This window comes from Calonectris borealis, chromosome Z (genome assembly GCF_964195595.1).
Source record: "Calonectris borealis chromosome Z, bCalBor7.hap1.2, whole genome shotgun sequence".
Taxonomy (NCBI): Eukaryota; Metazoa; Chordata; class Aves; order Procellariiformes; family Procellariidae; genus Calonectris; species Calonectris borealis.
This window is the reverse complement of record NC_134352.1, coordinates 60,016,966-60,031,127: the sequence shown is the minus strand read 5'-3', so window position 1 is coordinate 60,031,127 and position 14,162 is coordinate 60,016,966. Positions and strand designations below refer to the sequence as shown.

The following is a 14,162-nucleotide window of genomic DNA, read 5'->3' as shown; positions in this document are numbered from 1 at the left end:
GAAGCACTTTTTTCCCATGTAACTGAAAATCTTTATCTAACATGCCAATAAGTCATTGTGGTAGAAAAACCTTTTTTGCAATTCATGCAAATTCCATTCATAACTTTAGTCATGATAGGTTCTGTTACTGATGGGGAAAAGACTGACTGACTGATGTAGAAAAGCTTACTTGAGTGAAAAAATTCAGATACACTAGGAGAAACTCTTAAGTATATATGAACACATTCACTAGGCCTATAGCATGTATGGGCTTATCAACAAACACTGTTCTGTAAGTGCCTATCAACCTATAAGCTGATACATCTGTGAAAAAAAAAGGGAGAATGTATTTTCAGACATAGCAAATATTAGACTCCAGACTATTTTCAATCTCTCAATACTAACTGCAGTTCACGTGTTTTCTCTGGAAAGGATATATACTTGATATATGCACTGACTATATGACTGATGTAACAGAGTACATAGTCAGAACAGCATTTCTACAAGGGGAGAGTGGGCTATTAGGTAGAAGATAGAGCCCTTTAACACTAAGGTGTTCCACATTCACAGGATATGGTTGTTACTACTATCATCATTATCACAAGGAAAGAATGCCCAATAAATAGCTTCCAAAAGATGTGGAACTGCACTGTCACAGTGCCCATATGCATTATCTTTAGCCATTATTTTTTGTCTAAAATTAGGATTTCAATTGTGTATGAAATGCTGGTATTTTGAAAAATGTTTCTTTATTTCAGTTGGAACAAAAAATTTTATTTGAATCTTGAAATAGGTGATCTGCCAAACAGATACATTTATTATTTCAGTTCACATGATGGGAAAGGAACGGTCCTGGACCACGCAGTTACGAAGGCCCCACTGCACAAGGCAGTAGCCATAACATGACAGTCCTTTGAATGTAAAGCCCTTCTTTCTATAAAGAAGAATGTAAAGAAATGTAAAGACGCTTCTGTCTGAGGCATGTGGAGCCATGGAGCGGAAGAGAGATTGCAAGACTATATTGTGCAAAGCACAGATCTACCTGGTGGCCAGAACTGCATCTAACACTGCGCATGAGAGGAGCCAGATCTTGTGTTCACACAGCAAACAGCCAAATAGTTAATCTGGTAGAGTCAAACAGTAATTACGCCAGTATCCACATTTATTACAAAGCATCTGCTTCTCCATCATGGTAATCATGATAGATACTGGGGAAAACCAGAAAAAGAAACATTGAAAAGGTATTTCAACAAGCTATAGAATTATGGAAAACACTAACAATTCATGAATATTTCATATAAACTAGACTATGTTTACTTTGCACTTTGAATCCTTCAAAAATTGTTTCAAAGAACAAAGAGAGAACCTTTTATAGATGTGCTAATGCTATTAAATGCCTCCTTCCTCCTGCCTCCCTTCTCCCTCCAAAAAAGCAAAGGACAGTAACAGTTCCAAAACTAATTCCTAGTCTGCACAGATGATTGTACTTCTCCTGGCTCCAATCACTGCTGTGGCACTTACTTGGCTAGAGCAGCATATGAACAACAGAGCATAAAAGCATGGAAAAATTTCTTTCCCTCTGTAAAAATAATTGTACGTTCTATTCTACTATAGAATCCAACATTAAAGATGACTAGTATTTTTTATATACAATTCAGAATCAGAAAGTTTCAACAGAAGGTTTTATCAGATACTAAGATCCACAGTGTGGGAGTAGGGTAATTATTGTCATTTCATTGCTCTTTCTCTAACTATCTACAATTATCTCTTTATACTAGTAATCAGCTTTATACCATTTGATTTCCTTTGCTTTTTATCCATCTAATTACAAAGTAGCAGTAGATGTTTGCATCACAAAGACTGGTTTGAGTACCCATTGCAATCTCCTTCAATTTTCAAATGTCTGCGTTTTCCCAAAGACGTAAGACTGAAAACTAAACACATATTTAAAGGCTACGTCTTATGTGCCAATGGCAGTCATGTATTTAAAAAACTGTTTTATGCGGAAAGATTCATCATATTTTTTACACCAGCAGTGTACCACACAAATTAGCATGACAGCATGATAGAAGCATACGTCATCTCTCTATTTTGAATACTCCTCTTACATTGTTGGGTCTGAGACAAGGAACTTGTGCTCTGTTTCACTAACGTCCCCCAGACAAACATAAGCCTTGCTGAAAAGTTAGATTTTGACAAGCATTTCAAAACATTGCAGTAGTTCTACATTCACGTGACCTTATTTCAAATACCAAACAAATAATTAAATTTGGAGGCTGATTTTTAGTAGTTACGGATCAGAAAAGCTCATTTGGATTTGGTGATCTAAAATTGCTCTTTGAAGGAGCTTTTCTCTCGCTCTTAACTATATTGCCTCTTAAATACTAGAGATATGGGTAGAGGAAGTCCTGCAACCAGACGTCCTGCCACTCTTCATGACTACAAATGCCACCGTGCCCCCTGTCCTTTGATATGGAGGCCAACTCAGTCCAGTGACAAACAGTATTATTCCTCACAGCCCTTATTTTAGAGTTTAGGGATGGTCCAATACTACAAATTCATGTAAGGGTACAGTAACAACCCTACTCCCTTTTGTCCAGGAATACTTTGATTTATTACAAAATCCTCCCTCAGCTGTGACCTTGCAGAAAAGCCAGTTGTGGCAAGGGAAAATATATTATGCCTTGCTTTGGTGTAGGCATCGGTCACCAAAATATGATTACAGCTGGATGTTAGGTTCCATTTAGCATTCAAAGAAAATGGTGCCAGGACAAGCTCTAAGGCCAGCGCTCTTCCTATTCATGCAGACCTTACAAAATGCAGTTCCTCTTTACCCCAAATTTAACCCCAACTGGAACGGAAGACCCTATCATACCTAGTTACAACCAAATCAAAAAAAGATGTTTCTCTGAAACCATCCGCTCCTTCATGCTTACTACAATCCATCAGCAAATGCAGTCCTTCCATTCTGCTTTTCTGGAAACTAAGCTCAACAAGCATCATTGTAGGCCTTAATGAAACACAATGACTGCACGATAATGAGTCACTCAGGCTGGAGTTTTTGCTCATCAAATCATGCGGACCTTACCAGATGCTACAGTTAAAACCAGCCCTCTGTTGCCACTTTCTCTAAATCCTAACTCCAAATAGGTCTCCAAACTATTCTTAAACAAATTCCATTCACAAAAACAGTGACCAGGCAGTCATTTCTATACATAACAGCATCCATCCTCTTCCTGGAGACCTCAGAGTATCCTGGAATGAAACTTGTCTTCAAACCCTGCTGGATTCAAAACTGAACCTAACCCCATTCCCATTTTCAGTCATAACCAGAGTCTAATAAAGCACATGTGCAGCAAACCCAATCACACGCTTGTCACTTCTGCCAACAGAAGGTCCTGTCCTAGGTCTCAGGCAATAAATGCAGTTTATGACAATATAACCAATTGTTTGTGTTTAGGTTTTGATACAGACATTGCTAACTTGGCTACGGTCAAGACTAAAAGCTGGATGTTCTTAGGGCCAAGTTTTGTAAAAGGAATGACCGAATGCCTATTTATTGCTCAGTTCTGAATATGTGCTTGGCTAAGATGGAAGCTAATGCAGGCAAGGGCAAATATATTATGTTTAGGCTTGGAACAAATATGGATGTCCTGGTTAAGACTTAGACAAGGTTTAAGGTTGGGGCTGGATTATTGATTGGTAATCAAGAGCCGAAGGGTTTGGCTCATTGCAGAATCCTCAACAGACTACACTGCTGAACACATAGTAGTAGTAGTAGGTAGGGAATGATTTCAAAACAATTTTAGAAGATGCTTATTTTATCATAACCTAGGAAAGATTCTAGGTTTAGTTAGTGTTACAAATTTACGGAAAAATATGGGAAATTTGCTTTATTCCTTGAGCTCCTAGGCCTAAGGGAAAGTCTAATGTTGGTAAGTGCCAATTGCTAAAGCATTTAATATTAACAAAGTCAGCACCTCTCTTTAGCTAATGCTAAGCTGAAATTATGATTAAGTCTTTAGAAAAGCGAAATAGGATACCTCAAGTTAACAGATGGTTACTGTGTAGATTGCTAGAATGGAGAATTGAGGCCCTTTATGAATATAAAAATATTTATAAATATTTTATATTATAAAATATAAATTATAATTTTGTGGATGTTCAGGTATTTTATGTCTATGCTATCTTTCTCATGTTATCAGACAAAATGTTGGTGCAATATAAGGTATGTTCACATACTATGGAGCTTGACCAGGAAGTTTGTGGCTCTAGTATACCAGATGGTACAGCTGTAGCCAAAGTTCAGTGCTGTAAATTATTTTGAAAAGATTTTCTATGTCACAGCTTGCATTACAAAAAGAACAGTTAAGATGGCATCAGGATAAATGAAGGCTAGCAAACAGGACTCTCTCCTCCTTGATGTCTGATAGAAAATCTTTAAAACTTGGATGTTGAATTTCTGTTTATTATAGCCCCGAGATAACAGCAATAAAACCAATTCTCTCTGTGATTACACCGAGCAGTTACTGCTCCAGCTACTGACCCAGCAGCTTTGCCTCAGATGGGGTGTGCTACACACAGCTCTGCCACAGGGTTGACCGAATTTAACACCTGAATTCATTTAGCGTGCCTACCTATAAAAGGGTTTATAGAATTGGATTGGAGAGAAATGCTGGAGCCCACAGCTCCTTCTCTAACATCACTGCAAAAATTATTTAGAGCGCCTACTCGGGGAGGTTTTCTAGCTTCACAATTAGCATAGGTGGAAATGTTTAAGAACAAAGTAGTTCCACCAAAGAATCCTGTTTTTTTAAATCTTCTTTCTCCACAGGAAGGCCCTTCAGCAGCTCTTCTCCAACATGGAGAACACCACGCTCCCCCCACCTTGCCTAGCCCAAGCTTTCAGGTTGGCAATGTCCCCCAGCCGCCCCGCGCATTGACAGGGCCACTAGCCACTGCTTTGGCGGTCGATGAGGGGCGCACGCCAGCACCACAGAGCGGCCACCACCTTCGCGGGGCCCCAGGAGCTAACCCACCGCTTATCACTCGCCACCCGCCCCCCCATAACGGTACCACAGCACCGCCCCGCCCCGCCCCGCCCCGCGCGCAGCCCCTCACGCCCCCGCCAACGGCCGGCCGCGGCCCGCGCACCAGTCCCGGGAATGCTGCCGCCAATCAGCGCGCGGCAGCCGCCGACTGGCACAGGCCGGCGGGAGGCGAAGCGGCCGTAAGCGAAAGAGGGACGGCGGTGGGATGGACTGGCACGCCCGCCCCCCCAGCTGAGCAATTTAACTGGCTAGTTTGCCGCCAAACTGCCCAATCAGAGAATGCATTGTAAACGCACCCTGAGCCTATCAGAGAAGTGCTTCTTCTTCCGCCCTGGTAGTTTGAAACCGTCTCGCTCGGCGGCCGAGGGCGGCTGGTGCCCGCAGGTGAGAGGGGGGTGGCGGGGGGCGGCCGGGGGTGCTGCGCCCCGAGGGGCCGCGACCTCCACGGTACCTTCTCCATAACCCCGGTGCTCCTGCCCGGCGGCTTCCCCGCAGCCCCCCCGACCCGATCTTCGTACCGCTCCCTGAGGGGGCCTGTGGGCACCCACTGCCCCCGGGTAGTTGGGCTGTGTTGCCTTAAAGGCCAGCCTTTTTTTTTTTTTTTTAAAAAAAAAAAAAAAATCTCCTGTTCACATCCGGAATTGTGCTCCTTCCTGCCTGTCCACCCGGGTGCCTAGGCGGCTGTGCCTCCCAGGTGTCTGTGTGGCACCCTGCGGCTTGCCCTTCCTGTCGCTAGTGGAGATGACAGCGGCGGTCACTGTAGTATCAGCTCTGCAGGCGTCAGGAGTAGTTGCAGAGATGCTGTAGTGAGGATCTTAAAAACGTGGACCTGAGCAGTGCTGCTTTACAAGGGGCTACACTTAAGAGGAAAGAATATGTCCTGTGTGTACTGGGAGATGGAGTAGTTCTCTTTCCTAGGTGTTGAGTCCTCTGATCTGAATACAGCATTAAATTGTTTGGAAAGCATCACTTTTAGTCAAAACCAAACCCAAAATCCTGAGCACAGCTCAAACAATTCAAAATTAAGAATGAGAGCAGCCATGGTGGGTCAGACCAAAGGTCTTTATAGTTGTGTCCTGTTTCTAACAGTAGTTGTGTAGTTGTACACTTGTGTTTTGGAAGAAACTACTGCTGTTAAGAGGAATCTTTCTTTAATGAAGTCAGACATATGTTTTGGCAGATGTGCAGGTGAGATTAAAAGAACATGGTAAGCATGAAGGTGCTTCTCTCACTTGTCTCTCACTATATAATGAGTTGCAGCTTAGCAAATCAACTTGTTGACCCAGAGATAGTGTCTTACTTAATATCCCTTGATTTCTTTTTTAGAAATTTATCCAGTGTTTTCTTGAGCTTAGTGCTTGTTCACTGAGATCAAAGCAGACGTTATTCTCAGCATGACGTGGCAATGATGTCTGTAAACATTGGCTTAAAAGAAGTGTATTTATCTTAATTTATCTAGTAATCCAATCTGTTGTTCTGTACATGAGTAGATTTCTAGAATTTTAGGTTTACTGGGATTTTCACTGGAATGTTGCAATAATCAAAATGCAAGGTTAGACTCTAGACACAAACATTAGAGGTACAGACAAGTAAAACATAGAAATGCAGGGAAAGCTCGAATTTAAGTAGTAACCTGTTAGTGGAATCTAAAGCGGCATTCTAGTCAGTAAAGGCACTCAAGTGGAAACCGGATGGACAGAGTGGAGGGCTAGTCCACGGATATAAAGAAAAGGGATGGGAAGAGGAGACAAACACACTGAGCTTGAGGTGACAGTGAGAGACTCTTACAAGATGATGTCAAACAGGTAAGCTGCAGTTACAGATTTGAAGAAGAGAGTGGCCTGGAGTGGAGAGGTAGCATCACTTGTGACGAAGGAACCTTTTGAGTTTTGGAAGACCACAAGCTTGAGAGTAGTTTCAGTGATAAGCGGAGAACTAGATACACTAGACTGAGTGTCAAGGGCATGATGTCAGAAAACTGAAAATAGGAGTCAGGACAGTGGTCTTAAGTACAGAAATGAACTTCCCATTCTGCAAGATGTGGCAGAGAGAGCTTTTATGGTGCAGGAGGATTCAGCATCTGGAATAACTCAAAGAACAAAAAGACAATTAATTTCCGTCTGTATTCCTATGCAAAGAGCTATGACATTATTGCCTTTTTTTTTTGAAAAAAGATTATTGTTGAGTTACTGCCAATTTAATGGCAGTACAACTAGCAATTTAAAAATAACATTTCTGTCAGAAAATGCATCTGTTTAAAAAAAACAACTGATAATATTATATTTGACAGTTTTAACGGTCTCTCTAAAAATATTAATTTTCCTTGCATGGTTGTTTGCTACATTGTACAAGCAGTCAGTTCCTCTGGTTATTGACGGTGGTCTTCCTGTGCTTACTCTTTGCTGACAAGTCCCTGCTCAATGTGTCTGATGATTGTTTTTCATGTGCATCAGGCAACTGTATCACTCTGCCATTCATTCATTAACAAATTCACCTTGCTTAATACTCAGTTCCCACTCATTCTGTAATTCCTTTCATTCCCCCCATATCCTTCAGAGTTCTCTTTCCCCATATCCTATCAAGTTTTATCACAAGAACTTCAGTTCTTCACTGAAGGACTTACTCCAGGCTGCAGTAGATTAAAAGATACGTATATCTTTCAGAAAGTCTTCAAGTTTCTTGTCAGTTCTGCAGCATCGCCTGCTTCCCAAATGTTCAAAGAATACCTCACTATCTTGCGTAGAAATTGCTGGAATGATTGACATTACCTGAACCTAAGGCATTTCCTGTCCTTCCATACCTGTTTGTCTTCCTGGGCCTATAAGGCAAGAAGAGTTGAAAAAGTGGGGGGAGACTGATGTTGACCCCTAAGTGAAGGCGTCAGGGTATTGAACTGGAGTGTTCAGGACATCATCTCAGCTTGGGCTGTGGATGAGGTAGGGAGAGAATTTTTTCAGGGGGGAAAAAATCGCAGTGTAGCTTAGTCATTCGTATGTCACTTTATAGGAATTTTGTACTGAAACGAGCTGATAAGCTCCAAAACAATACAATGTGAATAAGAAGGAGGGATTGACACAGGAATGTATCTGTAAATTAAGGCTTCTCTTATTCCTTTTTTTTTTTCTCTTTCTCTCTTTTTCTTTTTTTTCCTCTAGCGGTGTATTTTAGTTACCATTGATGTAAAATTTTATATTGTGTATCATGAAGCATTAGGTATTCAACTTACGCAGTCAATGTAAAATAAGAGAAAACTTTTATATTGTTGCTTTTGCATTTTCCATTATTTTCTTTTAAAATCAATGGAAGTCTTTTCATGGTTTTGAGTATGGTTTGGATCAAGCAGTTTCCTACCTAGCGTTATATAATGAGACTATACAATCAGTTTAGCCCACCAAATGGGCGTTGATGTGGTTTCTACAGGAGAATCTCTCTTTCTGGGTAAAATGTTGGTGAACATACAGTAAACCTTTTGGAACAGAAAAATGAAGTTCAGCTTCTACTGTTTTATAGACTAACTTTGTGCAGAATGTCATCAGATGAGGAGAAAAGCACAAGTCCAGTTTTGCCAAAAGACTCTGTTCGGGGCAGTTCTGTTTCTTCAGATCTTCAGGTAGGAAAGAGGCAATCTCATTTGGTTCACTGTCATGGCATTTTATTTGGCAAAGGATAATTATGAGGAAACCTAACAAAACTTGGATCTTTTTTGTTTTACGTGTACAGGAAAATAATAAAAATGTTAGTAAAAGGAAGCAAATTAGACAAAAAATATCTGAGATTAAAATATCTTCACTCGGATTCCCTTTTGTGCATTTCGCAAGAAATTTCAATTTATGTGAAAATTCTTATCTAAATTTAAAAGATTGATCAATGACAACTATAGGTAAAATAGTACAGTTTTCTTACCTTTTATTTTTCTGGTATTATTTTTTATGTGTGCTAAGTCTTATCAAGAAGCATAAATTTGACACAGTAGCATAGAAACCCATTATTTCTGAGGGATGAAGTGTAACTGTGTTAGGCTTCTTACATGATGTTGTAAGAACTGATTTTTTTTTAATGGGTTTATTTCCCTTGGAGTAGGATTGTGGACAATTTAGTGTCAGAAAGGAAATGCTATTTTTTTTTTCTGCATGAAATATGCCAAGATATGCTGGAACTGTAACGGTGGGCGTTTTTCCTTTTCTGTGCTCAGCATTCTTTTGGGAGGATGCAGATACTGGATAAAGTCTTTGTCGTATTCCTTTGAAAGCAGCAGATTTTCATCCTTTAATAATTGGTTATTCCTATTTGAGTAGTGGGTGGGTTTTTTCCTTTGATAGGATTCTATCCAAACCAGGCTGGGTTTGACAAAAATAGGTTTTGCTTGTTGCCCTGTAGAAATGCATCTCCACTTTTGTCACCTGGTGGAATGGGCATGTACAGCAGAAGCATTGTTAAATTAAGTTTTGTTTTTTCTTTATGTGGATTGCTTGTCCCTTTTAAACTACCTGTTTATGGGTGATTCATTTCTGCAGTTCGTATGCTTCTCTTTTTGTGGTCATTATCTCATGGATAAGTTTTCTTAATCTTTGTTCAGCAATAGTAATTAATCTGTGTTTGTAGTTGGAAAACAGGATGAAGGCGTGCGACAAATTTTGAAAGACCAGAATTTTCTTTTATGATCTGGTTGATTATCAAGGAGGTTCTAAGGCCACCTTGTAGAGAATGATAAGGTAAACTAATCTTAATGAATGACTGCTTTGCAACTGAGAACACATCTAGAATAGAACAGAATAGTTCCAGTTGGAAGGGGCACACAACGATCATCTAGTGTAACTGCCTGACCAATTCAGGGCTGACCAAAAGTTAAAGCATGTTGTTAAGAGCATTGTCCAAATGCCCCTTAAACACTGACAGGCCTGGGGCATCGACCACCTCTCTAGGAAGCCCATTCCAGTGTTTCACCACCCTCTCAGTAAAGAAATGCTTCCTAATGTCCAATCTAAACCTCCCCTGGCACGGCTTTGGACCATTCCCACACGTCTGTCCTATCACAGAATACTCAGGACCTCCCTCTCCATGTCCCCTCCTCAGGAAGCTGTAGAGAGCAATGAGGTCGCCCCTCAGCGACCTTCCTTCTTTCCAAACTAGACAAACCCAGAGACCTCAGCCGCTCGTCATAGGAGTCTATTACTATTGAAAAAGAAGATGACTGGGGTCACAGCTGAGGAACAGGAATACTGACAGGGAAGTACTCTACTCTTTGTAGATAATTTTGAAGGGCCTTTTTTGTTTTATTTTGTTTGAGCCTTTTTGATAATTTGATGCTTTTAAATAGAGGCCAGATTATTACCTAGAAAGAATCCACTTTAAATTAATTAGAGAATTCTCTCTAAGGCTCTTAGAGAATTTCCATTTACTTATAATTGAGTTCTGCAAGACTTAGTCCATTCAATCCATTCTTTTTGTGTTGTTTAGTAACCTTGACTGCAATCCTAAGGACAAATTCCATGCAACATCTGCAGATTTTTATAATGCTTTAAGAAGGAAGAAAAAAACCCAAACCTTTGAATGCTCTTGTGCCGTTTGCTTGTTGCAACACTAATTTATTTACTTCTACAAAACCAAGGTAGTATGCATCAAGTGATCAAAACTCCTCTGACCTTCGGGCCTTAGAACTATATTCCTGTAGTTTTATGCTCCAACAGAATTTTTGTAGTTGACATAACAGCTTGAAAGTTTTGTTTAAAGCGAAACAAAGATAGTAAATAAACCAAAGATATATTGTTAATTTTATTTTATTATGTTTTTATTTGAAATTTATTGGTCAATATTGCATTCCAATTGCAGCGTCCTTGTTATGGAATATTTAAGATTGAGATAATACACTTAATCACTTAATGTTTCCATTTCTCTGTCTTACATATTCTTATTGCAGTCTCCGGGATTTTTTTTTTTTGTGTCTAAGTTTCTGATTACAATTGGGATACTGTGGGGTTTTTGATATTTGCTTTCAACTTCATTCCAACAGTGTTGTAAGGTTGTAATTTAAAAGCGTTTATTTTCAGATCTTTCACTGGATGCACTTTCTGTTAGTGCATAGAGTGTGTATCCTTGCACATAGTGTATTCCTTGGGTTTTAGTAAGAGTGTTAAACTTGAAAGACTAGATAAATTTTCTGCCATAACTTGAAATGCATATTTTGAGTGCTCAGGACGTCTATAGTAACACAGACTGTGTGCTAGTGATTAAATTGCTTGACTCAAAATGAGCCACCTACTTGTACCTGACATCTTAACCTACTATGTCCCTTGAATTGGATAAGGTACTCATGGAAGAAGCTGGATCAGCTCTGAAAACTAACTTGTTTGGGGGGAAAAATTAAAGTTGCTGGTCACACTATCTCTTTGAGGAAGACAGAGAAGTGATCTAATGTCTTCTGCACAATCATTTAATTTAGATGAGTTAAAGTAAAGATGAGTATATCGGCTTTTTTACTCTGCTGAAATTTTACTGGAGGGAATTTGGTATAGATCCATGTAGTTCATGGTTGAATAACTCATCTGAAGATACCTGTTTTCTTCTTCTGACATCTGATAAAATGTAAACTGTATTTATTTAGAAAGATATGGATATGGAAAAATGGATAACTTTTTGATTCACAGCTAACTATACCTTTGATGTGGAATGTGATACTTCCTTTTGCTTGTCAAAAAGATACACTATATATTTGTTTGTAATTATATCGCTTCACATACATTTATTTAGCCTTTTAGTTTTAATATGATAGGTTAGAAGATAGGAAACTTGAAAGGAAACTAGAATTCAGCTAAAAGGCACAAAACCTGGATTCTTAAAATGTTCTTTAATTACTTGAAACCCACATAGATAAAAGGGCTCCACTGAAAGTTTTAAAGATTATCCTTTTCAGCTGGTAGATTCAAAAACATATTACCTGGTAATTGGTACCTTTAACTGATTGTTTCCACTCTAACTTTCCCCAGCCTGCAGAGGAAAATAATTTTGCAATTCACAACTGGTTTCTGAGGTTTGACCTCATTAGGATACTAAACAGAATTAGTACAATAGTATTAAGTGAAGAAAAAATGACTGCTAGTGACCTGGTTTAGTACTTTCCAACCGTCGTTTTTTTCCAAATATTTAATTAGTGGCTTTGATCGGTTTCAACATTTAACTGCTACTGGAACTTTTTAAATTAAGTATTGGATTGTATGTTTAAGCTACAATACAGATTGTTCACAGTTTCACATTGAACTCTAAATACTTTCATTCTAAAGATCTGTTTAACTAGGAGATTTCAAAAAAATGTTAAGTTAATTGGCTTACTTTGGTACATAGTATAATGCCACATACCAGTTAGGTTGGTTTATCACTTTTTAACAGGAAAGCTTTTATATTAGTTATATATACACATTCCCTATACCTATGTAATTTAAAAATGCATAATACAAGGTGAGAATAATTATATCTCATCTAAAGAAAATACTGGATATTCAAATGTCTTTTGATGATTGGCTTTAGAACTCCCACCAAAGAAACTGTAATGTTACGGAATGTGAAATGTGACTGTGTTCAGTAGTATCTTTGTCATGGCTATAAAAAGACATATTTTTCTTTGCAGTAATAGTAATACTTAGAAATAGTATCGGGTGATTAATAGGTTACATGATCTGGAACTTTTTTTTTAGTTCATGTTTTTAAGGTGCCTGTTATAGTATCCAGTTCTGGCATCTCGTGAAGTCTAGATGTAACTATTACAGTGCATCTAGTTGTAATTGGAATGAACGTCAACATGAAACAAGAGAGAGATAAATTACTGTAATCATGGTAGAAAAACAGCTCGCTTTTGCAACTCTAAGGGAAATCCTCTTAGTTTTCACCATAATAATGATAATAAAAAAACTCTCAAAAATTATCAAAAGCCATTTCTACTCCTTCCTACATATACCTAGTTTTTAGAAATGTAATTGTAGTTTTATAATTATTCGTCATCACTTTGTGACAGGATGAATATGAAGAGCTGCTTCGTTATGCTGTAGTGACTCCGAAGTTTGAACAGAGTGTCTCGAAGTGGTCAGAACCTGCTTCAGAACTGAGAGCAGGTGGCAGATTTTCAAGTGTAACAGATGATGCCATTCACCGTAAGACTCCAGGTAGTATGTACAAAGCTATGCGTTGAGCTTACAAGAACATGATACAACTTTTTTGACTTAAGTTTTCTAGTAGCTTCTGTTTGAAAAATATATGTAGATCATATATAGCGCATTTACATTTTGCACAACAAGAAATTTAGGAAGGCATATTCACTGAAGGGTTCTCTCTCTGACATAACTTTCAGATCATAGTATTGATGTGCTGACAGTTCTCTGTGTCTTGTGATGCAGATGCTTAAAGTGATTCGTGTAATAATGCAAAAAGGGGTGCCCTTATTGACAGTATACTTCGTAGAAATTTGACAGGTGACAACTGTTATTTCTCATACCTGTGCTGCCGTGATAAATGAGTATTTTAAATACGATTATTTGGAAGTTACCTTAAAATATACCTAGCTGAATAACCCTCTGCTAGCAAGAATTTACCAGTGGGATTGCAAAGGGCAATGCAGACACTGAAAGTTGTTTATTTCATCTTGGAAAAAGAACCATGAGTAAAAATAAATCTGTCTTCTTAAATTGTATGTTGTTTTCACTGGAATATAAAGCAGTCTTAGTAAGCTGTCAATTACCATTTAGTTAACTCATGTTAATACAATATAATAAAAAAAAATCTAGAAACAGGTTCTTAAAATAAGGAATGTGATTAAAGTGGGGATGGTAGTATTGGTTATGCTCTGTATCCTTCCACAATGAGTCTGTACAGTGGAGTTTAGGTACATTCAGACACCCAAGCCAATACCTCTCTTTCCAGTATGCCATAAGAAGAAATGTTTTATCATTTTTATAAAGTAATGGAGAATCTTAGTCCTTAAGGACATCATATCCATAACTTCTCCCCATGCAGAATTAGCGTGGTTGGTCTTCTGAATACCAGACTGCCATAGGAAATGTAGAAGGCATGATTTTAGGTTCATTGAAAGCGTGAGAATGGAGATTTGGAGAGAGAGAATATTCTGTAATGGAAGTAGGTCTGGAA

General features: G+C 38.7%; 1 protein-coding gene across 5 annotated transcripts in view; it reads left to right on the top strand.

Annotated features, from left to right (window-relative positions):
- Positions 1-5,217: 5,217 nt before the first annotated feature.
- POC5 (POC5 centriolar protein) overlaps positions 5,218-14,162 on the top strand; it is a 30,213-nt gene continuing 21,268 nt past the window's right edge. For 2 of the 5 annotated variants that reach the window (XM_075136770.1, XM_075136769.1), the window contains exons 1-2: positions 5,222-5,414; positions 13,036-13,183. In XM_075136770.1, coding sequence (XP_074992871.1) covers positions 5,310-5,414; positions 13,036-13,183 — 253 coding nt within the window. In that variant the 5' untranslated portion in view covers positions 5,222-5,309. Of the gene's footprint in view, positions 5,415-8,540; positions 8,641-13,035; positions 13,184-14,162 lie in introns of all 5 variants that reach the window. The other 3 variants (XM_075136768.1, XM_075136771.1, XM_075136767.1) reach the window with 3 other exon arrangements.